The 25,148-nt window shown below is 44.0% G+C and overlaps 1 protein-coding gene across 9 annotated transcripts in view; it reads left to right on the forward strand.

Moving 5' to 3' along the window:
• The window catches only part of RAPGEF1 (Rap guanine nucleotide exchange factor 1), a 137,049-nt gene that overhangs the window by 49,422 nt on the left and 62,479 nt on the right, over positions 1-25,148 (forward strand). For 6 of the 9 annotated variants that reach the window (XM_055317586.1, XM_055317592.1, XM_055317635.1 and 3 more), the window contains exons 2-3: positions 19,326-19,465; positions 20,047-20,160. In XM_055317586.1, coding sequence (XP_055173561.1) covers positions 19,326-19,465; positions 20,047-20,160 — 254 coding nt within the window. The remainder of the gene's footprint in view (positions 1-19,325; positions 19,466-20,046; positions 20,161-25,148) is intronic. The other 3 variants (XM_055317598.1, XM_055317609.1, XM_055317625.1) reach the window with 1 other exon arrangement.

The following is a 25,148-nucleotide window of genomic DNA, read 5'->3' on the forward strand; positions in this document are numbered from 1 at the left end:
GGTTCCTTTCTGTACAAAAAAGAGAGAGGGAATGTGACAGGATCTTCCTTGGCACACACCCAGCTCAGACTGGACTTTGTGTATAGGGAGCCTTCTTCACTTGGGGCCATGTGGAGGCCATCCTAACCTGAGCAGGTGGGGCAGTACCAGGAGACCCTGAGATTCACCAGACTGGATGTCGTCAAAGGGCTCACACTTCCCCAAGCTCTACCATGCCTGAGCTGGGAGAGTCACATCGCTGCCATGTGCCACTCATGGCTGCAGCCCTAGAAGGGGAAAATCACATAGGAGAAAAAATTTGTCTTAAACTAAGTGTGGAGCTCTAGATTTCTTTGTACCTTGGGGAACAGCCTGAGTAGGGGCCTCTCATACTTGGGGGAATTGACTCCAGGTCAGCTGTATAACACAGAGGTATAAGCTCAGTTTTACCAGGCTGCCTTTTTTGGGTAAGAGGTCAGAATTTTAAGGCCAAACAGTGTTCCAGTAGGTCAGACAAAAGAGGCTACTAATTTGAGCATTTCAGAACTGGCCGGGCCATAGATGGGTTTGGGTTTACCGCCCACAGAAACGAGTGTTGAAAACAAAGTGGCCAGCCTGTTTGAAGCAGCCAGGCTTCAACTGAGGTTCAGGACACATCGTTATGTGCTAATATTTTTGTTTTGATGAAAAATTTAAAAACACTACTCAGCCTCCATCACAAAGAATATAAAAATATTATTATAAAGAAACTAAATGTATTTCAATCCCTGCTTTGTGGTGATACTCACTTTGTAAAGAGAGTTGGAACCAAAAGCACTTTAAAAGATGACCTTCAAAAATGTGCCCAACTTTCTACAGAGGGTAGATTATAGATTCAATCCACTGGTTTTCATGCATTTTTCAAATGTATCCACTAGCTTTTTTGGAAGCTGCATATTTTTTTTTAAATTTTTTTTATTTATTTATGATAGTTACACACACACAGAGAGAGAGAGAGAGAGAGAGAGAGAGATCGGCAGAGACACAGGCAGAGGGAGAAGCAGGCTCCATGCACCGGGAGCCCGACGTGGGATTCGATCCCGGGTCTCCAGGATCGCGCCCTGGGCCAAAGGCAGGCGCCAAACCGCTCCGCCACCCAGGGATCCCGGAAGCTGCATATTTTTATTACTAAGGTGTGCTTAGTTCTGAAGACATTGTGGCTGACAGAACAAAAACTGTCTTTAGGAGTTTTAAGTCAGGGTGAGTACAAGACAGGCTCAGGCTCCTGGAAGGAAATGAAGTGACACGTTTTTCTCCATGGTCACTTGGTAGCTCTTAGAAATTCTTGGTTGAACACCATGGGACCTTCCCCTGCCGTTCCTTCTTCCTAAGGAATGGTTTCACAGACCATGTAATAGGAACCTGTGCTTGGGCCTGCCAGGTCCTCAGCAGATTCCTTTCCTTCCTCGTTGGCTTTGTTTTCCTATCTAGAAAATTCAGGGTTTCCATCTTAAATATAAAAATGTGGTTATCAACTTAGAATGCATTCTAAGGACTTTAAATATACTTCTGTTTTCCACCAAGAAAACCATTAATTCATGAGTTGGGGTCACCATAGAATAGGGGACCCAACCTTCTAAGCAGAGTTTAGGCCAGTGCCCTAGCAGCATGGTAGCTTTTCACCCAACCCCAATCTTGGACACTGACACCTCAGCCCCTCCCCTTTTAGCGTCTGCATATTTAGTCCAGGTTTGCTTTCTGAGAGAGAGAGATGCATAAGCCAGGGGCTGAGGGGCAGAGGGGGAGAGAGAGAATCTTAACCAGACTCCACACCCAGCACAGAGCCTGACCTATGACCCTGAGATCATGACCTAAGCTGAAATCAAGAGTCAGACGCTTAACCCACTGAGCCACCCAGGTGCCCCAGGTTTGCTTTCTTCTGATTGCAAATGTGGACGTATATAGTTGTTTTGTATATGCTTATGACAGACACCTTGCCATTGATCCACATATCTACCCTCGTGAGAGTCACTACCTTAGAGAAATGATGAGAACAAAAACCATTTTTTTCCAGCACAAAGTAGATGCTAAACAACTATTGCAGCCAGATATACAGCCATACTTGCAGCCAAGTATGGCATACAGCAGAAGGAAGAGCAATGATTGATCACTTTGGTCCACCATTTCTGGGTGAAATTTGTTGTCTGAAGCACTCGTGCACACAGTAGGTCTTCAGGAAATATTAACTGGCTTACTTATGCTCTGAGCCTTGTAACAAAGAGACGTGTTTCAGCCAAATGTCCTTCCCTGGGGTGGCTGGGACTAGTAGTCACACCTTCCCCTCAAGCTCCATGACTGTGCTAGACCTGTTCTAGGCACAGTGTTCACATATCCATCTCCCTATCAGAAGGAGCTTGTCCCAAGGAATGTTTTGATGTGAGATTTGAACTTCCTTGTCAGAGTCAAAGAATATACCTGCCTGTCACTTTGTGTGTGCACTTGGCTCTGCTGAGCTTACAGAGCCTCCCTATCTCCCACTCAAGATTTGGGATTTCTTAACAGTTTATCTCTTTCCCCCAGACCTTTGTTTCCTTGAAGGACTAGTTAAAGCCCAGGTTCCTGGGCCTCACCCCTAGAGATCTTAAATCATTAGGTCTGCCTTGGGAGTTGGGGTGGAGACCTGATATCCTAACCAGCTCCAAGTTGTGTAGATGCTGCTGTTAATGACCCAGACCCTCCACTCCCCTTCACTCTCAATTGGGGGGAAGATTAAGACACTATTTGGTCATAGAATTAATTCATAGGATTATAAAGTGAAATAGAATTTAAGTCTTTTAGATTTTTGATATGCTTTGTGTACTTGATCACAGTATTTCTTACTGTGGTTTGTGGTCAAAAAAGGCTGGAAAGCCACCAATCGCCACCACCTTAGAAATGGCCCACCTGCCGGTGCTGCACCTGTGTATGATCCTTAGTTCCAGACCCAGAGTAGGAGGCTCAACCAGTGTCCTGGACTCCAGGAGAGGACTGGATTTATGGTCTTAATTGCCCCTGCAGGACCCTTAAGCTACAGCAGCTCCTCATCATCCTAGTGAGGAGGACATACAGTGTTCTCACTAGGACATTGAATGTTCTAGTTAGAAAGTCCTCCATCTGACTCTCCCCAAGGAGAAGGGCCTTCAGTGTTTCAGATTGGTTGTAATGGAAATAAATGTCATGAAATGATATTTAGCCTTACTGTCTTGGTGCCCTCTGATCGCTTCTATTCAGTTTCCTGTTTTAATTCATGGAATTGGTTTGGGTACCTGCTAATGGGGTCGTGACTTGGGAGTAAATGTGAGCAGAAGGAATAGACCACATGTCTCCCCATGCATGCAGCCAATGCCCTTTCTGCTAGGCTCACTCAGTTCTGTCTCTCAGAGATGCCTCTTACCCAAGGCAACTCCGTCTCTTCACATTTGTCATGGTCATATCCCATTAGTGTCTGCTTGGCTTGCAGCCCTAGGGCTTTCTTCATGAACTTTTTGTGTGTCTTCCAGGAAGTAAACCCTTTATTTTTAAAGCATTTGTCTTGCTATGCTAGGTGTTGGAGCTCTGGGTATATGCCATTACTTCTCTGTTAGCTTATAAACTGTGTGAAGGCAAGAGCCTACATTCCTGTTCCAGGGCCAGATGGGGCCAGGGCCAGGTCTTTGGTGACACCAGAGCCCAGCATGTGTCCAGTGGAAGGGGCTCAGCCAAGTTGTGCTTCTTGGGTCGGTGGCCATGGGGCCCCAGTTAGATTTCTAACCTTGTTGCACCAGGAAAGCGCATTCTAATTCCAAGCAGCTGACTTTGAAAAGACCAGTCTCTGCCTCCTTCTCTTTCCCATGTGGCTTGTGCTTGTTCTTCCTCCTTGGTGTGCTGAGACGGAGGCCGCTGCCTCTGGAAAGATTTGGTCCTTTACAGAGAACTTCAATTCTAGGGGTACATAAAGGATACAGCTGCTCAGAGAGAACAAGATTCCTTCTTGAAAAATGCGCAGTGTGTCCTGCTTTGAGGATTCTAGAATGAAGCAACTGGATTTTTCCTAAAGGCACTTTTTGGAATGGAGGGTGCTTTTGGAGGGTTCTGAACAAGAGAGAGACTTTGGAGAGAGTTAAAGGAATAGTATTTGACTGAGTCTAAGACCTAGGAAGGGAGATGATGGCCAAGCACCCAAGAACTGTCTTTTAAAAACATGTACTGTGATCCCATTTTGTTATCAATCCCAGACTGTAAAGGTATAAATTCGTGAGAACTGGGAGGCCTTTTTGACTTTGGAAAGTCCTTTTCTAATGCTTCCTAGCCAAATGACAATTCTATCCATCACACAAATACAATTCTCCCATTGTTTTTGGACTTGTTTAAAAATAGCATCTTGAGGGCAGCCCAGGTAGCTCAGTGGTTTAGCGCAGACTTCAGCCCAGGGTGTGATCCTGGAGGTGGGGGGGTAGTATCGATCCCTGCATGGAGCCTGCTTCTCCCTCTGCCTGTGTCTGTGCCTCTCTCTCTCTGTGCCTCTCATGAATAAATAAATAAAATCTTTAAAAAGAATAAAATAAAAACAGCATTTTGGGTTCCATCTATAATCCTACCTCCCAAGGTGAGAGAGCTGGTACTATACCTTTGGCCTCTCCCCCTTAGGCTAAGAGACTGCCTGAGATTTCACCACTAGGAGTGTTTTTAGCCTGGGAGCTAGCACAGTGAGAAGGTCTTTGATCTGCTGCTGCTGCTGCTGCTGTGAGGGAGCCACCTTGGTTTTGGACTTTTCCAGAAGGGTATGATTCATTTTTATAAGCAGTGCTGGCCTGAAAGTCTTGTCTTCTGCTCTTGTGGTGACTTGCTTGCCTGGGGATCAAAGTTGTGAACATACCTAATAAACAACATATTTGCTAAGCTTTCATTTTGGAAAGAGGAAGGGGAATCTAATGCCGAGATGCACCATCTAAGTTGGAGGCTGGGGGGAGGGACAAGGTAGTGGTGCACACAGCCAAACAGAGTCCTGTGTCGGTGCTGGTTTGTAAGAAGTGGAACACTGACCCAGAGACAATAAGACTATTCATTCGTACCAGGGACAAAAGAATGAATGAGTCCTCCTTCCCCCTGAGCCCGTATTCTGCTTAATTTGAACTGTCTTTAGGGTCCTTACTTACATCTCTCTCCCACGTGAGGAGACTGGGGCTGGTGTGTAAGCTACACTGGGTTCATATCCAGAGTCTCTCACCTCTCAACCTGTTTCCCTACCTTGGTGGGTCACTGTGAGGATTAAATGAAAAAGGCTCATGAGGTGCCCAGAGATGAGCCCCAGACCTCACAGTGTAAGACGGGTCCCAGCCATTGCTATGTGGTTACTCAGTACCTAATGCCTTCTGTACACGGGACTGAAGCATTTGGAGATAAATTGGTTTGGATGTCAGGCTTTAAGCCAATGAAATTCTGGCTTTGACTAAACAGCACAACTTCAGATTTTAGTCGTAGATTTGAAGGCCCTCAGAGCCTCTGGCGGGTGATGAGACTGCCTGTGGCTCTAAGTATTTCACAGAGAATTGCTGGCTGTCACCAGTACTGGAGCGGGCTCTTTTTTTCTGGCCCTCTATGTGTGTTTACTTATGACTCTGAAGTTGTCTCATGAGGAGGAGAAGTGTCTGGGAGGTTGGATGATAACTTTTACAGCCATTACTGAGGGAGGAGCCCTACACTGGCCTGGTACAGGATACCTGGGCCCTAGCCTGGGGGCACATCCAGTCCCAGGGCCTCCTCTTCCTCTGTAGGAGACTACAGAGGAGACTACTGTCTGAGGCTGACTCAGGATCCTTTCAAATTCTCACACCACATGGAAGCTGAGAGCCCCACCACTCACTTGGCCCCTCCCCGGGGTGCTACCTTGGCCATTACTGTGGAGAGATTGGGATTGGTCAACACTTGATTCTGAACGTATAGAGCAGAGTGGGATTGCTTCTTTTTTTCCCCCGTGTATGTCTGGACCATCATACACAATAAATGTTTCTGCCAGAGTAGGTGCCCTGGCTACAAACATGTTTGAGAACCAGGAACAGAGGGCCAGGGTCTATGGAGAAACACTCATCAAAGAACAGCTGAGAAAGACCCTTTGTTCATTTTGTTCTAGAGAAAAATTCGCTGCCTCTGGTTGGGTGAGAATAAAGGCCACCTCTCTTTCACCCCCACCCCTTACTGCCCTCAACCCATGTGCCTCGGAAGCCAGAAGTATGCCTTTGAAGAAGTGGTCATTTTCAGATCCCTCTATGGTGCTCAGAGACTTCTGTGGCCTTTTCCACACCAGCACCTGCTTGCTGACTCTGATGCTTTTTGTTGGTCCCCACGTGAAATGCCTGCAGCCTGGAGCTGTTCTTGTAAGCCCAGCTCCTTCCTCCTCCCCTGAGGAGTAGGCTGGGTTTTCTTTCGGGGGTCCTGGGCCACAGAGCACTTCCACAGGCCCCTAGAGCTGTCCTCCTTCCAAGAGGGCTGTGAGCAACCAAAAAGCCTCTGCCTTTGCTGGGCCAATCTCCATCCTGAGACTCCTCACTCTGTGTCCTGATGGAGGACTTTCCCAGTTCTCCCCATGGGGTTAGGAGCTGCATAGAGGGAGGAACCATGTCTTGCTTCTTTCTTGACCCTAGCAATTTGCAGATGTTTGGCGTGTAAAGATGTATGGAATGAATGAATGAGTGAGGGCATGTGGTTGCCCCACGGTGCCTGCTCTGTTATCAGATGCTGCCTGTTTCCCCAGGTGATAGGGGTGGGGAAGGACTTTCTAGGTGACCCTTGTCCCTTTACTTCCTTCGCTGACCAGTGAGTGCCTTCCAGAGTGCTGGGGCTTGTGGCTCTCCTCTCTTTCCCTTGTTGCAGGGAAATAAATAAACGTGTGCTTGGTGTCAGGTGAAAATGTTTTTCCTCTAGAAGTCCAGAAGGTAGTCTGACAAATAATGGGTTCTCGGGGTTCCTGGGCAGGGCCAAATGTAGCCGAGGCTGACAGAGCCCCTGTGTGCCAAAGCCTCCACTGTCCCTAAGCACCTGTGACCTGTCATCGTGGCCTGGCCTTCCTACCCCCAACTCGGGCTGCTTTGCTGGTGACATGGTGCTAAAAAAATATGCCCTGAGGCCCTTGAGGAGCATTGTTTGAATTCTAAACTGGCACCAGTCCTGACGTGCAAGTTCCTCTGAGGGACAGAGGCTGCTCCAAACAACTCCACCTAAGGGACAAAGGTCAGGGTGGACTCCATTTCCTATTGTAGCCAGGATCCTGAATGACGTGGTGTGTTGTGGCCCTGCTTACTTTCTGCCCAGGGCAGTGGTAATGTTTACTCAGAATAAACTTATCCCACTTTGTCGCATTCCCTCCCCATCCCTTCTCTCTCTCTCCTCTAGAAATAAAACTCTGGACAAAGTGACTAATTCGCATCTTCTGGATGTGTATGAAGTCTGTGACTTTGAGAATCTCTAGACCATTTCCAAACAGTGATGGGAGTAGGCCACCCTGGGGTGTGTTGACCTTGAATTGTTCACAGCACATGTCAGGGCTCCTTGCCTTGTCTGTGGTGTGTGTGTCTGTGATTTATGGGTTGGGGGGCGGTACTAGGGCCTTGGTTTCCTCATGTGTCAAATGGTAATTAAAACACTTTCCTTCCAGTAGTAGTGTGAGGATAGGGGCAACCTAGAGCTCCCCACACAGTCCCTGACTTGTAATGGGGTGTTTAAAATGGGAGCTGCTGATCTAGCCATTTGATTAGACTCCAGGAGAGAAGCAGCTCTCAACCCTGGAGGCTCCCCTTTCATTTCTTCTTGGGATATCTGTCTGATACTTGATGAATATTTGATAAAGGGAGTAAGTCTTGAGGAAAACTCTTTATGTGGATTTATTCAGAGCCCTCTCTGACAGTTGTATGAGAGGGGTTGTGGACCTCTGAAGGGCTTTGCTTTTCATTCTGAGTGAGAAGAGATGCCACAGGAGCGTTTTGAGCAGAGGGGCAATGTAACAGGATTTAACTTTTACAAGGATCACTCCAGTTAGTGGGTTGAAAAGACTATAGAAAGGCAGGGAGCAGGGAACTCTTGGACGTATGGTAGTGGTTTAGGCACAAAGTGACTGTGGCTTAGGTCAGGGTGTCAATGGTACAGGTGGTTACGGTGGTGAGATTCTGAATATACTGTTAAGGTGGGATTCACAGAATATGCTGAAGGATCAGATGGTAGATGTAAGCAGAAGAACAGAGTCAAGAATTTTGACCTGAGCTACTGGAAGGGTGAAGTGTCATGTCTACCAAGACGTAGTGGCAGCAGGTTTGAGAGGGAGAATCAGGAATACAGGTTTGTGCTGTCTGGTCTAGACATCCAGGGCAGTGACCAGGAGCTTGTATGTAGAAAGAGACCACTCAACAAATAAGCAGCGAGCACCTCTTCTTTGTCTGCACATCTGTGGTTCTCATCTGGTTTCTCGGCTTCCTATGTCATCTCTGTGCTACCAGTGCCCACATGTATACCTCAAGCCTCCATCTGCCTCCTTAACTCAGACTCATTGATGGAACTGCCTAATTCAAGTTCCTGTGGATATCTGCAGAGGAAGGTTCCTCAGTCCCAATCTATACAGGGCCTGGCACAGATGAGATGCTCAAGTATTTGTTGAGCATGAATATTGTTTATTTCATAGACTAACCTTATGAATAGGTATGGTTGTTAATACTATACAAAAATCCATCGATTCAGTCTTGGTTAAAAACAAAAGAAATTATAAGATACACATGTGTTTACATTAAGTTCTTTAAATTTTCCATACAATAAGGGAAAGGAGATTAGAAAACACTTATTTACTGGTGATTTAAGATCATAAAGATACTTATATAGGTTCTTTTATTATTTTTACAAAGATGAAATTAAAACTTCCAAAGATATCCACAGATTTTTCCTGAGATATTCAGTGGCAAGTTATTTGAGAAGACACTCATTCTGGACTATTCATGGTTAAATACATTTGTATGTTTCACGGACTAGGATTTCCTTGAATTGTAAGTGCTCTGTTAATCTGACCCATGTGAAAATTATGTGGACTCTTTTAGAACTTTAGGCCTTTGTGTCTACTTTATTCCAACTTTTTATTGATGTATACCATGAATCAGAAAAAATATATCTGGCTTTAAGTATGTAATTTGGAGGATTTTCACAAATTGAACACCAGAGTGTAATTAGCTCCAATCAAGAAATAGACTGGGGGGCTCCTAGGTCATCCTTGGTTTCAGCACAGGTCAGGATCTCAGTGTTTTTGGATTGAGCCCTGCGTTGGGTTCCATGCTCAGCCCAGTCTGCCTGAGATTCTCTCTCCCTCTGCCCCTCCCCATGCACATGCACCTGCTCTCTCTAAAATAAATAAATCTTTAAAAAACAAAAGAAATAGACCATAGCTCACTCCCTCCTGTGCCTTGCAGCATACTCCCCCCACCCCAAGTGTAACTGCTATCTTAACTGCTGAAATCATAGATTAATGTTGGCTTGGTTTTGTATTTGTATAAATGGAATCATACCAAATGTACTTCTTTGTGTGTGCCTTCTTTCTAGATTTGTAAGATTCATCCATATTTTTTATGTGTAGGTGTAGGTTGTTACTGCTGTGTGGCATGCCACATGTGCAGGTGTCTCAGTGTACCCATTCTGTCAGCGGGCATTTGGGTGGTGCTGCTTTGAATATTCTGTATATGTGCTGCCAAAGCAAGCACTGCTTTGAATATTCTGGTACTTCTTGTGTTTTCATGTGGGCATTTCTCCAGGGTACACACCTGGAGTGGGATTACCAGGCCCCCAGGGAAACTTGTATTAGCTGTCTGGATTCATCCCTTCCACAGTGGCAGGTGGACCCTGCCCATTGCTTTTCATCCTTGTCAACCCTTAGTGTTTCCTATTTTTTCTTTTTATCCATTCAAGTGTGTATGTAATGGTATCACTTTATGGATTTTAATTGATTATTTCATGATGACTTTTGGAGTCGAGTACCTTGTCATCTGTTTACTGGCCATTTGGATATCCTCTTTTGTGAGGTGTCCATCCAATCCCAAATCTATTTTTAATCATTACCAGTTATGCAAAGAGATCCAAAATGGTGGCTCTGTCAGATTTAAGCCCAAATCCAAGTTGAAGCTTGGTTTCTTCTATAGGTCATAGACCTAGCCCCACTCTTGCACCCTACCCCTTCCGCCTCCATCCTGAGCCTCACTCTTTGGTTCAGTCCCTGTTGGTCTACATCCAACTTAGGCATCTGCATAGTATCTCACCTTTGACCTAACAATGCCATTTCTAGGGGCCTATCTCATTATACAGGTGCCTACAAAGTTAGGCATGAGAGTATTCATCAATTCAGCATTGTTTGAAGAGCAAAAGTTAAAAACCATCAGCCGGGAGACTGGTTAAATAGGTTTCAGTGGAACATTTATTCAGCCATTGACTCTGCTCCTGTGAAAAAATGCCCACAACATATTGTTAAGTTGAAAAGTATTTCAGCTGTGCCATATGAGGGATTTTTCATTTTCTATGTTAGGTATTTTTGCAGCGCTTGGATTTTTATAACAAGGTTGTTCTGCTTGTTATAACTCTACAGCTCAGAGTTACCCAGAGATTGTCTGAACACATGGAGGATACGAACAGACTTTCATGTCAGAAGAGGCTTGGGTGTTGCAAAACTCCCAAGTAGTATTTTCCCTCTGTTTTAACATGAATAGTTCTATATTAAGTAAGACAGAGGATCTTTTCATATGGCAATTGTTGGAAAAAATGAAACATCAGGTTGCTTTCCGTTCGACTGGGCTGTAGTTATTTTTAGCTAAGTGTTGGCAGAGGTCTGGTGATGTTATCAAGTAACCGTAGTGGCTTCCATTTATTGAGCATTTGCTATATATCACGTCCTCGGCTAAATGCTTGACACACAGGATCATGTTTAATCCTGAGGTTATGCTTTTCTGTAGGTGAGGAAGTTGTAACTCAGAGAGGTTACAGAGTTTGCCTGTGTATACGCCTGAGCTTGGGTTAGAACAGAGACTGCCTGACTCCAAAGCCCACGTGCTGCCTGCTGTGCCCACAACCCACTCAGCCTGAACTCTTGTCTTTATCTTTGCATTAGTCTTTAAAATTTTAAATAAGTAAAAAACTGAAGTCTTAGGTTTATTTTTTTTACGATTATATTTATTCATGAGAAACACAGAGAGGCAGAGATATAGGCAGAGGGAGAAGCAGGCTCCCTGTGGGGAGCCCGATGTGGGACTGGATCCCAGGGCCCTGGGATCATGACCTGAACCAAAGACAAACGCTCAACCACTAAGCCCCCCAGATGCCCCTGAAATCTTAGGTTTAGAAAAGTTCTTCCTGGCTCAGCCGGTAGAGCATGTGACTCTTGATTGTGAGTTCAAGCCCCAAGTTGAGAGTAGAGATTGCTTAAATAAAAAAACAAACAAAAAACCTTAAGTTTTAAAAGAAGAAGCTACTTCTCCACTCTAGTCCTTTTTACATATTTGGGAAAGTTGGGGGTAGTGTGGATTGGGTAGGTAGCTTCGGATGAAACTTGTGTAAGTGGACAAATGGAGATCCTTCCCAATTGTGCCACAATTCTGTGCCCAGTACACTGGAGATAACAAGAAATTGACACCACAGTGTTTCTTAGGATTGGCTGCAGTAATTTTGGAACTGCCTCAAAGTGTTATCCACCATGACGCAGACATGTGGTCCCTTGTCTGGCTGATATTTAGAGACTGCCCTTATCCAGAGCAGAATTAAGCCCTGACAGAAACCACTGCTAAGTTGGGATCCCAGCTGCTGCTACCAGTGACATTTGAAAGGCCAGTTGATATGTACATTTGTCAACACCAGGCAGAGACCTTTGTTGGGCTTGACTGAAGGGCAAATTGAAAATCTAAGAATGAAATATTGGTACCTGGCAGACTACTCGGGAAAAAATCGGTGTGACTTTTGGGGCTTGGGAGGTTTTGTTGAGATTTGATTCTGTGAGCAGGCTACGTGCCTCTCTTCCAGCCTGTCCTTCCTCTGACATTCATCTGATAGCTGGATCTGCATCCTACAGTGGTTGCCTAAGAAAGTGTCTGCTCTTAGTAACATCACGGCCATTTATACAGAAATTGTGAAGCTATGTAAGCCACCCTTCCTCTGGAAGAAATGACTAGCAGATTAGTCACTGAGAGTTCCTGACTGTCCATGGTATAAATGCCATAATGAGCAGTGGTCTGAGGCTTTGATTTCTTAAGTTCTATCAATGACTTTTGAAGTTGCTCTCACAGATTTGATAGATTACAATAAAATAGCAGTTTATGGCATTCCCTTGTTATGTGAAGGAGGGTTTTTGTTTCCTTTGGTCAGGTTTGGCCATAAAGGTAGTGTAGCAGTCTGATAATCCCAGGTGTTGGTGGAGATAATGGAGCAACTGGGACCTTAATAATGGATTTGCAAAGTGGCACAGCCATTTTGGAAAATCATTTGGCAAAAGCCATAAAATTAAATCTGGTACATACTGTATAGTTAGGCAGTTCTATTCATAGGAAGCTCTTGCATGTGTTCCAGGAGACATATATGAGAATGTTCATAGCAGCGTTGTTTATAGAAGCTGGAAACAGCCCAGTGTCCACTGAAAGTGAAAGCTCTTACATATACTTCAGCACGGTTAGGCATCAGACCTACCACTGAGTGAAAAAGCAGGAATGTAAGAAAATTTACAATATATTTCCATTTATATAAAGTTCACAAAGCTGTCAGTTAAACTATACTTATAGATATAAATTGTCACAAAAAGTAAGAGATGATAAGCACAAAAATCAGAATCATGGGGACTGCCTGGGTGGCTCAGTTGGTTGAGCGATGAGCTCTTGGTTTGGGCTCAGGTCATGACCTCAGGGTCGTGGCATAGAGCCCTGTGTTGGGCTCCATGCTTATTACGGTGGAGTCTGCTTGGGACACTGTCTCCCTCTCCCTCAGCCCCTCCCCCCTGCTCACTCGTGCTCTCTCTTTCTCTTAAGTGAATAAATAAATCCTTAAAAAATAATTAGAATCATGGTTACCCGTTATTGAGAAGAGAGATATGATCACAAACGGAATGTGGTGGCATCAGTGGACTTGATAACTTTCTGTTTCTAGAGCTGTGTTGTCCGATGTGGCAGCCACCAGCCACATTTCAAGTACTCAGTAGATGCAAGGGCTATCATGCAGGATGGTGCAGATACAGAATATTTCCATCATTGCCGGAAAAGTCTATTTGGTAGGCTAAGTTGGTGGATACTTGCATTTAATTCTAAGTGGTGTGTGTGTGTGTGTGGAATTTTTCAAAATTTTGCTTTAATTTTAGTACTAGAAAATCTCTAAAAACATACAAAATCTGAAGTGTAACTTTCTAAGCGAAAAGCCAGGAAATAACAAGGGAGTGGTTGATAAAGCTCCCTGAGACTCCAATAATAGTGTGGGAGCATCTCTTTGGCATTGGCCTCCACTCCAGATGATTGATACACTTGAGGGACTTGAGAATAGGGGCAGGAAGTATGTGTGTGTGCGCCAGTGCGTGTCTGATGCTGTTGGCAAGATCACCCCACCAGAGATACCACCTATCGCTTCCTTCCGCACTGCTTTCACTGGTCATTATAGTACTTGATCAGCACTCAGAAGCATAGTTTGAGTAACGTTTCAAGTCACCTGAAATCTATGTTGTCAACCCATTGTTTCAAGGAAAAGATGACAAGCAGCCTCCAAGTCCAAAAGTGTTCTAGTTTGTGCTGTCTTCTATTTCCAGTTGAGGAGGTTCATTACCACTACAAAGAACCTGCTTTCTCCACTTGATTTAACACATTGTGTGCTAAAGGTAGCTGTTTTTAGTCTATTAAATACTCCCAGGAGAGAGATTGATTGGTAGATGCAATTCTTTCTTTAAATGCTGATAGGAGGGGATCCCTGGGTGGCGCAGCGGTTTGGCGCCTGCCTTTGGCCCAGGGCAGGATCCTGGAAACCTGGGGTCGAGTCCCACATCGGGCTCCCGGTGCATGGTGCATGGAGCCTGCTTCTCCCTCTGCCTGTGTCTCTGCCTCTCTCTCTCTGTGTGTGTGTGACTATCATAAATAAATAAAAAATTAAAAAAAAAATAAATGCTGATAGGATTCCCAGCTGTGCCCCAAAACAGACTAGAATTTCAGACCGAGGTAGGTAGGATGCTATAATACACTTCCTGCCTTCAGTTTGCTTCGTTGGCCCTTGGATCAGTGATCAGTACTGGCTCTGCAAGTGCAGGAACCTGAGAGTATTTGGGGGGCCCTCCATGCCTTCCTTGCACACCCCAGTTCCGCCCTAGTCATGATGGCAGAGGTGTGAATCTGGCCTGTCAGTACAGCACCTCAGGGTAGCAGACAGGCAAAAGCGGAAGTTGGCTTGCCCAGCCCAGGTCTCTAGAGGTCTTTGGCCACCAAACAAACCATGCATCCTGCCTAGACTTCCCCATTTGCATCTGCTTTTCTAGCCCTACTTTCAGTCTTAGTTGCTCAGGGTGGAAGTTGCACGGATTAGTACATCTCTCTAACATCCCTTCAGGCTTGGAAACCTGCCTGGTCAGTGCTGTGACTGTAAGGATCCTGAGGCAGGCAGCAGTACAGACAGGTAGGGTAGAAGAGCCAGATGGAGACTTCTGGTCTGTGCTAGGGGAAAGGAGGATGGCATTTGTAAGGCCCTCAGTTTCTTAGGCTCATCAGTTAAAAATTCAGTGCTGTACCATAGCCTAGTTCAGATCTGTAAGCAGATAGGAGCTGAGAATTCAGTTTGATCAACCCTGTGACCCATCCAATTTATGTAGTTGGGTTAGTGCCCTGTGCAGAGGCACTGTGTGCCCAGCCCTTGGATAAGAACCTCAGTGCACTAGCCACAGGCAGCGCCTCATTTCTTCTTTATCACACCGGCCATCTCACGAACGTTATCAATCCCTTTGAAGTATTTTAACCCAAACAGTCTGACTACAGAGCTCAACCTTTCACCACCATATGTATTAGACTGGTCACATCATTTTGAAGTATGAAGAAGAAAGTATAAACTGTATAGGGGACCTACCCTGCTTGGGTGGGGAAGAAGAGGCAAAGAAGAGGAGAGGTAGAGAAACTGTGCCATGCCAGTTCACCTGCTTTGAATCCCAGGGATGCCTGGTGTATAAGGACAGGTGCTGAGAGCCCCTCCTCACCCTACATTGAGCTGTTCCATATGAGGAGAGAGGTGCACCAGCTCCCTGAAGATTTCTATACACTGTTGGGTCCAAGGAGGGCTTCCTGCCAGCAGACAAACAGCTACAAAATCATGTTTGGTTTGATTCTGCATGTGAGCAAAGGTCAGGCTCTGGCTTTTCTCTTTGGTCCAGAGTGCAGTGGGCTTCTAGGAAGTTTGCAAAGAGCAGATAGATTATCTGAAGTTGCCAGCTACCTAGAAGGCCTTTGATGCAGGAATTGAACCTTGTCCCAATGAAGCCACATGCAGTAATAATAGACACAGTGACGGGCCTGTAGCACAGGGTGCTATGTCATTTATTTAGAAGAGTGTTTTAGTAAGTAAATAGGTAGAAAAATTGAAGGGGGGGTGCTTTGTAGTTTTAAAACTACAGTTCTTTTCTTTTTCCATTGCAAAGGGTCATGTTCTGTTCCCTAATTTTCAACCACTTTCAGGTATTTTCTGTGAATTTTATATAGTATCAAAAAAAGCAGTCCTTTTTGTGGAGTATTTTCTGATTGGTTAATTTGTTCATTTGTTGAATGAATGTTTACTAAGCATCTTCTGTGGGCCAGGTACCCTGTTAGCATTGGGGATGTAGGCATGAACAGGGCAGGTATGGTCCTCACTGAGTCTGCATTCTTGTGAGGAGACAAGCACATTAATTAATGACTTGATAAGATCATTTCCGACACTGAAAAACACTGAGGTAAATGGTGAAATGAAGGAAGTCTTCAGTAGGTTTTTGCTTTTCACATATACAATTGACTCATTTAAAGTGTAGAATGCTGTGTGTGTGTGTGTGTGTGTGTGTGTGTGTGTGTTTAGAATTCACTGGATTTTTGTGCAACCATCACCAGATTCTAATTTTAGAATATTTATTTCTCCCCACCAAAAGAAATCTCATATTCATTAGCAAGCCATCTCTCCTTCCCTCTCCCATTCCCTTATTCTTAGCCACTAATCTACCTTCCATCCCTATAAATATGCCTGTTCTGGACATTTCAAAAAATTGGAAGATACAATAAATGGTCTTTTGTGACTGGCTTCTTTCACTTAGCATTATATTATCAAGATTCATCCATGTTGTAGCAGGTGTCAGGATTTATTTTTATTTTTTTATTGTCAGGCAATATTCTGTTGTATGCTTATGCCACATTTTATTTATTCATTTATGGACATTTGAGTTATTTCTACCTATTGATTTGTATGAATAATGCTGCTGTGAACTTTTGTGTACGAATCATATGGATACATGTTTTCATTTCTCTTGGGTATATGACTAGGAATAGAATTGTTGGGTCATCTGGTAACCCATATAGGAGGGTTCCAGTTCCCCAACCATCACCAATACTTTGTTATTACATGTCTTTTTTTATTAATATCTAGTGGGTTTTAAGAGAAACTTAAGTTGGTTTTGGCATTTCCCTGATGATTAATGATGTTGAGCATTTTTTCTTATCTTTATTGCTCTTTTGTTTATCTTATTTGGAGAAATGTCTATTGAAATCCCCTGGTCATTTTTAATTGGATTATTTGTCTCCTGTTGAATTTTAAGAGTTGTTTATATTTTCTGTATGCAGATCCTTATCAGGTATATGACTTGCAAATATTTTCTCCCATTCTATAGTTTGTCTTTTCACTTTCTTGGTGGTATCATTTGTAGCACAAACATTTTAATTGACATATAGTATCATATTAGTTTTAGGTGTACAGCATAATGATTTGATATTTGTATGTATGGCAAAATGATCACCACAATAAGTTTAGTTTAAAGTTTTACATTTTGATGAAGTCCAGTTCATCCGATTTTTCTTTTGTCACTTGGATTTTTGCATCCTAAGAAACCATTACCAAACCCAAGATCACAAAAATTGTATCCCTGTGTTTTATTCTAAAAGTTTATAGTTTATAAATAAACTGTTCTATAGTTTATAGTTTTAGCTATTACATTCAGATCTTTGATCCGTTAATTTTTGTATATGATGTAAGATAAGGGTCCAGATTCATTCTTGTTCTTTTATATATGAAATATCCACAGTCATTGCCAGCACCATTTGTTGAAAAGAGCATTTATTCATCCATTGAATGGCCTGACACCCTTTTAAGAATTGATTGGCCTTAGGGATGCCTGGGTGGCTCAGTGGCTGAGCATCTGCCTTTGGCTCAGGGTATGATCCTGGGGTTCCAGGATCAAGTCCTACATCAGGCTCCCTGCATGGAGCCTGCATCTCCTTCTGCCTGTGTCTGCCTCTCTCTCTCTCTCATGAATAAATAAATAAAATCTTTAAAAAAATGTTTTAGAGTTTTTAGTGTATGTCTTGCACTTGTGTTAATTATATGCCTCAGTATTTTATTCTTTTTGATGATATTATCAATGGAAGCTTTTTTTGTTTTGTTTTGTTTTGTTTTTATTGACATATAGTTGACATACAGTGTTATGTTATACTAGTTTCAGGTGTACAACATAGTGATACACTTGTGAGCACAGCATAGCACGTAGAGATGCTGTGCTCACAAGTATCGTTACCATCCATCACCATAAAACATTATTACAATATCATTGACTATATTCCCTATGCTATACTTTTAATTCCAACAACTCAGTCATTCCATAACTGGAAGCCTGTGTGTCTCCCTCTCTTTTTACCCCATTTTGTCCATCTTCCTATCCCCCTTCCCTCTGGCAACCATCATCAGTTCCCTGTAGTGTAAATGAAAGCTATTATTATTATTTTATTCATTCATTCATTCATTCATTCATTCATTCTAGAGAGAGAAGGAGAGGGAGAGAGAGAATCTTAAGCAGACTCTGTGCTGAGCGCAGAACCCAACATGGGGCTCGATCTCACGACCCTGGGAGTCATGACCTGAGCCAAAATCAAGAGTTGGACATTTAACCAACTGAGCATCCAGATGTCCCTAAATGGAAGCTTCCTAAAATGTTGTTTTGGAGCATTCATTTGTACTATATAGAAATCCCACAAACTTTTTTTTTTTTTTTGAGAAACAAGTGAAAAATTAGGTTTATTTATTTATTTTTTAAAAAGATTTTATTGATTTATTCATGAGAGACACAGAGAGACAGGCAGAGACATAGGCAGAGGGAGAAACAGGCTCCCTGTGGGGTGCCCAATGCAAGACTTGATCCCAGGACCCTGGGATCACACCCTGAGCCAAAGGTAGACGCTCAACCACTGAGCCACCCAGGTGCCCCTGACTTTATGATTTTTAACTACCTTAAATACCTTGAAGTAAGTAGAATCACACATTATTTATCTTTCTGTGGCTGGCTTGTTTTGCTCAGTATAATGTCTTGAAGATTCATTCATCCAACAAACTTTTGTATATTGACTTTGTATCCTGTGACTTTACTGAATTGGTTTATTAGTGCTAATAGTTTTTTAGTGGATTGCTTGTGATTTTCCATATATAAGGTCATCTACAAATTGAGTTTTTTTTTTTTTTTCATTTTAATACAAATTGAGTTTTATGTCTCCCTTCCCAAGCTAGATGGCTTTTGTTAGGGTACTGGAGTACAATATCGAATAGGAATGGCAAGAATGGACACCCAGGGCTTGTTCCTGATCTTGAAGAGAAACCATCCAGTCTTTCACTGTGTTCCAGAAGATTTTGAACTCCTTAGTGCTATTTCAGTCTCCAGTGCCAACTCTGAGGCCTTGCCCATGACACTTACTGCTATTCCCTAAACTAACAAAAATCAGAAGGTTGATTCAAAAGAGCCTTTCTTTCCAGTTCATTCATCCTACACATCGCGATTCTACTTTAATATTCTTTCTTCTTAGTTCCCTTAGACTTTGGTTAGCTCACCATACAAACTCCATGGAAGACACTGGAAATATTTGCGAGTTCTTTTTCCATAGCTATTTTGACTGCCTTTGACTTCCACAATTCTGAACAACCTAATTTACATGGAAATTGCAGAAATTAAATTGTGTAAGCAGAAGTGTTTCAATAGATCGGTCTTTCTTTTCCTTTGCAACTCTAAACAGCCAGGGAAAATTTGTTTAGGGATGATGCTTGTCTCCACAAAAGGTCAGTGGAGCACAGCTCCTTCCTACCCTGCTTCTAACCATTAGTACCCTCTTTGTTTTCAGATTCTCAGCGTTCTCACCTCTCCTCCTTCACCATGAAGCTGAAGGACAAATTCCACTCACCCAAAATCAAGAGAACGCCATCAAAGAAGGGAAAACCAGCTGAAGTTTCTGTGAAAAATCCGGAGAAGCCTGTTAGTAAAGTAAGCCAACTCTCTCTAGGTGTTCCTTCTGGCCTTCGCCTACTTCGAGCAGTATGAGTTTGTGCTGTTCTTAAGTTCATTCCCTGGGGATTCAACTTTCAGTGCAGAACACCTACTCCATAGCATTCCATGCTTCCAGGCAGGGGCCTTCAGCATCCTTGTAAAATATGAGCCTTTAGGATGGTGAGTGTTTCTCCTGTTAATCGGAGTCGAGTTCATTCGGCAAGAACAGTTCCCCTTTTCCAGATGTGTTACCCTCTGGGCATTTAAAACAGCTCAGCACACCATGTTTACACCCCACAATGCTGCCTCCCTTCCCCAGACAGCCCCATGTTGCCCTGGCACGCACACACTTGGAGGCTTGTGACATACAGAACATCCTTCATTTGGCTTTAGGGCCCATGCTCTGAGACATGCCAAATCCTTGAAGCCCGGCCAAGGATGTCCTCAAACACGAGTAACCTCAGCAGTACCAGTCAAGTCAGATATGTCGAAACAGCGGTAGATGTTCACCAACCCCTCCCTTCAGCCTCAAACGGCCATTTCAAGCTCTGTAGGAATCCAGGTTTCCTCTCTTCCAGGAGGCAACAGACAGATTTCTACCAGAGGGCTACCCTCTCCCCTTGGATCTGGAGCAGCAGGCAGTAGAATTTATGTCCACCAGTGCTGTGGCTTCCAGGTCTCAGAGGCAGAAGGTCAGTGTGATGCTAAGAACAATTGGGTTTGCCTTGCCTTCTACTGCAGAATCCTGGGCCATGGTTTTGGGGATGGAAAGAAAAATCTATTGCAATATCCATGTGTTCGAGTGGGTGGTGACTATGGGCTTCATTGTTCAGGAAATAGTTCAGGGGCCTTGGGTAAAAATTAAGAGTTTATCCAAGCCCCTGTGGTCTTTGGAGGGAGCTCAGCACTCCATGATGAAAGCTTGGGGGTCCTTTCCAGGGTTGGTTTGGGTGTGCTCCTTGGGTCCAGTGCGTTCTGGGGGAAATGGGTGAGTCTCATCTCTCAAGACTAGCTCTTCTTTCCTTGAGTTACTAAGATGACCTGAATAGTTAGGACAGGGAGGGGCATCTTCAGTAAAAGGTGCTGTGTTAGATGTCTAGCAAGCCTATGTGGTGAGAGCACACAGAACCAAGTACTCAGAGCCAAGCACTCTCAGAGCCAGTGATACCTTTTGTGCCGCTAACATTTATCCAGGCTTTTCCTCACCCCATGCTCAGTGCTTTATGCTTTTACTCTCTTACTAAACACTCATAATAGTCCTGAGAGATGGAAACTTATTTTGCAGAAGTGGAAGCTGAGGCTGTAGAGGTAGGAAGCATTGGCCACCGTCACGCAGGAAAGGTAGTGATGGCCTGATTTGAGCTCAGGCCATCTGACATGCAAGTCAAAACCCTCGAGATGCTATGTTTCCTCTTTATGAAAGCCAGAATTTATTTTTTGAATGGCCCACAAATCCAAATGTTAACTCTCACACTAAACATAAAAGGAAAATTAACTTTAGCAATGTAAAATAAAAATAAACCTTGTAGAGAAATATAATCCTAATGCTCCAGTGATTGTCCACAGCATAGTGGGTAGTAGAACTGTTGTCACAACCATCAATTAAACGTCACTGGCAAACACTGACCCATTATATAAACATAATTCTTGAATTTTGCAGCGTACCTATATTTTTGTTTTTATTTTAACTAGCAAAATATCTTAAAATTCTAGTTAAAAGTGGAGAACATTAAAGTTCGAAGTCCAGAAGTCTTTTGTCGAATAACCCTGTTTCCTGCTTCATCCATTAGCAAAAGGAGGCTGAAGAGGAAGAGTAAAATGTTCAGTGTTTGCCAGATTGATGAAATTCTGCACTGCAGAGGAGGAAGAAAGTAGGAGATTTGGTGTGCACCATAGAGATTTTTCTGGTTTAGTCTGTTCAGCAGCTCCTTGGAACTGAGTTTGGTCAAACGAACAAAAACCCCAAGCAGAGCATCCGTGGTCATGTAGCGCTAGTGCAGGCAGCCCAGAATAACATGACTTAGAACAACCGTGTCTCCTAGTCAACTCTGATAAGAGACTGTTTGGGCCACTCGGTTCTTGGAATTTTCCCCCTTCCTTCATTACTCCAAGAGAGGTCACGGGGGAACATTCATTGTGAAAGTGTCTTTCACTTGTGTGCATTCCTGCAAATGCCAGGGGACATTGGCAATGTCTGGAGACACTTTTGGTTGTCACCACTAGAAAGGTGAAGCAGATGCTTCTGGATCTGGTGGGTAGAAGCCGGTGATGCTGGTAAACATCCTACACAGGACAGCCCTCCTCACAACAGAGAATTCTCCACCCCAAAATGTCAGTAGTGCCAAGACTGAGAATCCCTGTTGTGTAGCAGGGAACTGAGGGTATCGCCTTGGCCCAGGGAAGAATGTTACTCTGGTTTGGTTACCCTTTAAGAAGGGTACCCTTTAAGAAGGGCTGAATTACCCTTTAAGAAGGGCTGAATTACTCTGCTCTGCCCCAAGTCAGCTGTCCAAAATGACCTGGGTACAAACCTGTTGTTTAGTAGAAGCTCACAGGCAGACCTGGAAGTATTGGGGAATCTGCCAACATGTGAGAACTTAGAAGATGCTGTTGGAGAAATCTGAAGATACATTCATCATTTGCTGTCATTATTATTATTTTTTTTAAGATTTATTTATTTATGATAGACATAGAGAGAGGGGCAGAGACACAGGAGGAGGGAGAAGCAGGCTCCATGCCGGGAGCCTGACATGGGACTCGATCCCGGGACTCCAGGATCGTGCCCTGGGCCAAAGGCAGGCGCCAAACCGCTGAGCCACCCAGGGATCCCCATTTGCTGTCATTATTAATTACTAATTAGCTCTTACTTCTTAGAGAATATTTCCATATATGTTCTCATTTTAATCCCAATTTATATGTATGGCATTCCCTGTTTATTTTTTTAATATTTTTTTTAAGATTCTATTCATTCGTGAGAGGCACAGAGAGAGAGAGAGAGAGAGAGAGAGAGAGAGAAGAGAGAGGCAGAGACATAGGCAGAGGGAGAAGCAGGCTCCATGCTGGGAACCCGACATGGGACTCAATCCCAGGTCTCCAGGATTGCACCCTGGGCTGAAGGCGGTGCTAAACCACTGAGCCACCCGGGCTGCCCTTATCTTTATTTATTTTTAAGTAGGTTCCACACCCAACATGGGGCTTGAATTCATGATCCTGAGATCACAAGTCATATGCTGTACTGACTGAGCCAGCTGGGTGCCCCAGCATTCCCTATTTAAATATGTGGGAAATTGCAGCTCAGTCGATAGAAGCATAGATTTAGATTCATCTACAGTTTACTGAGGGACTCTCTTTGCCCAGGCCCTGTCCTAGGTGATTTCACATCCTGTCTTATTTACTCATCATAACTGCATGCACAAGCTTTTATTATTCCTAATATACAGAGTTTGGGCTCTGGTCCAAGTTTCCTTGATCAAAATCTGGTTTTATTTTATAAACTTTGTTGTACATTCTCATTCACTTCCCCACATCAGGCTCTTTAGATTACCCAGATTAGGTATTATCCTCCCCATTTTGCAGATGAGGAGCCTGAGGCCAGTGGTTCCCCAGCCCAGCAGTGGCTTCGGGTCTCAGCCTCCCCCAGCACCACTACCCTTTTCAGGTGTGTGGCCTGATGGTGGTGTCACCCCCACAGCGGGAAGGGATGCCCTGGTGGAGACAGGCACCTGCCTCAGAGATGGTGCAACTGGGAGCCTCCAGCAGAACCAAGTTTTTGGGTTCCCAATTCTAGCACGTGCTCTGTCTAGGTGTCTCTCTGTAAACTCTTCTGACTGCTGGCTGCATTTTGCAAGAAGCCCAGAGTTGACCAGCCATAGATAGCTGTTCAGGAGCAGAGGTGCTGTGAATGGATAGTGCTCAGAGGCCATTGATTCTGGAAGTGTAATTTGCTAGACAGTTAATGGATAAGACCTGATGCTGCTAAGTTGATGGTTCCTTTAGTAGGAGCCCTGGGCAGCCTGGCTCTTCAGTGGCACATTTGATCTCTCTGCAAATGACAGGAAGATTCTTTTTGCTCAGAAGTGCCTTCCTTCCCCTTTTGGGTGCCTCTCATCTCCACGTCAGCCCCTTTCTCCCTAGCAAACCTGATGACACATTTTCTTATAATGTTTCCCGCTTCCTCCCCATCTTTCGTCATCCCTGGCTCCAAACACGTCCTGATGTGCTGAGATGGCAGGGCTGTGGTCAGGGACCCTCTAGCCAGACTGGCCAGCTGGGGTTTCATCACATTGATGTCTAAGTATAAATCCTTCATAGTCACGTTCTCTCTGGCCCTGGCAGGTAATGACAAAGCAGAGAGCTCTTGTCCATGAGGTGGGAAACAAGAGCCTGGCCTCTTGGAAACACAGTAAATAAACATGTCTACTCGTGAAAAAAAGAAAAAAGGTGAGAATAAAGAGGCCAGTGATAGGGGCAGGGAAGGGTTCCCCCTCTTAGAGAATTTCATCTTTGAGGTCTACAGACCACCTTTGGGGAAGTACCCCTTTGAGAGAAAGTGAATCAGGTCTTTGGAAGTTGACTGACCGAAGAATCTATCTACTTCATGATCCCATTTATATATCTGTCTTTTGATATTCCTACACGTTAAATGCCTCCAGTGTAGAACGTTTTAACTAAACCTTCCCCATTGTTTAAGAAGAAAAGAGCTAGTGTTCTGAATCATCATCACTTATTATCTATCATTTATTTATAGATTATTGTTTAAATCAACTTTTTCTAGAAACATTTTTCTTGTCTTTGGTTGCTTTTATTTATGTATTCACTGGACCCCAAAGAGCCCACAGGTGGCAGTTTTCCTCCTATACAGCGATGATAATTTGCAGTGGACATGCGATCAGTTTTACTTGGGTGTATTATCCATTTTGGGATTTAACCATTTTATAGATCGTCCTTGCTCTCCCTTCCCTACCAGCCAGTTGGGACCTGGGTCAATGATATTAGAGCCAATAGAGAGGGAGGTTGGGGAAGGGAACCAAGGGGGGGCAGTGTGTGCCCACTGACTGGATTCGAGGTATCCTGTAGTCAAGGAGAAAAAATTTGGGCATGGGAATTTGCATACTGGTAAGTTCAGGGCTCTGTATTTTATTTTCGTCCTAGCTGGGCTTTCTTCAGGAACAGGGACTGTTGAATGCTGTTATCATTTGCTACACGAGTAGTGATTGAATCATTGCCCCCTGCTCTGGTTTCTTCACCTTTTCACCCCAGAGCCATCCCCCCTTTCAAACCCTGGGTTTTCTAGACCCTTTGAGAGAGCCATGTCATTTCATTGAGTAGGGACTACATCTTTGGGTTGAATGTGGGAATCTCATGAGGAGTCCTGGGAGAATGGGTTTTGGACATAAATGGCCTCTGACTGTCTCACCTTGGGATTTCTTGATTTGATTTACTGGATAGATAAGCACCATGGGACCTAACTGTTAGTTCTGTAAGCTTCCTATAGCCATCAGCAAATTAGTCCTCCCTATGCCTAATGAGATTAGTGGTGTTAGAGGAGTGTGGTTAGAGGAAGAGAAGCAATTTTCAGAACCTCAGGCCACATCAGGCTCTGAACGAGGAAGGGAATTCAGGAGTATCTAAATGAACTGTCTTGGTCCAGGCTCCCTCCTCCTTCCTTCAAGACTAGCCT

Source organism: Nyctereutes procyonoides, unplaced genomic scaffold, assembly GCF_905146905.1.
Source record: "Nyctereutes procyonoides isolate TBG_1078 unplaced genomic scaffold, NYPRO_anot_genome, whole genome shotgun sequence".
Lineage (NCBI taxonomy): Eukaryota > Metazoa > Chordata > Mammalia > Carnivora > Canidae > Nyctereutes > Nyctereutes procyonoides.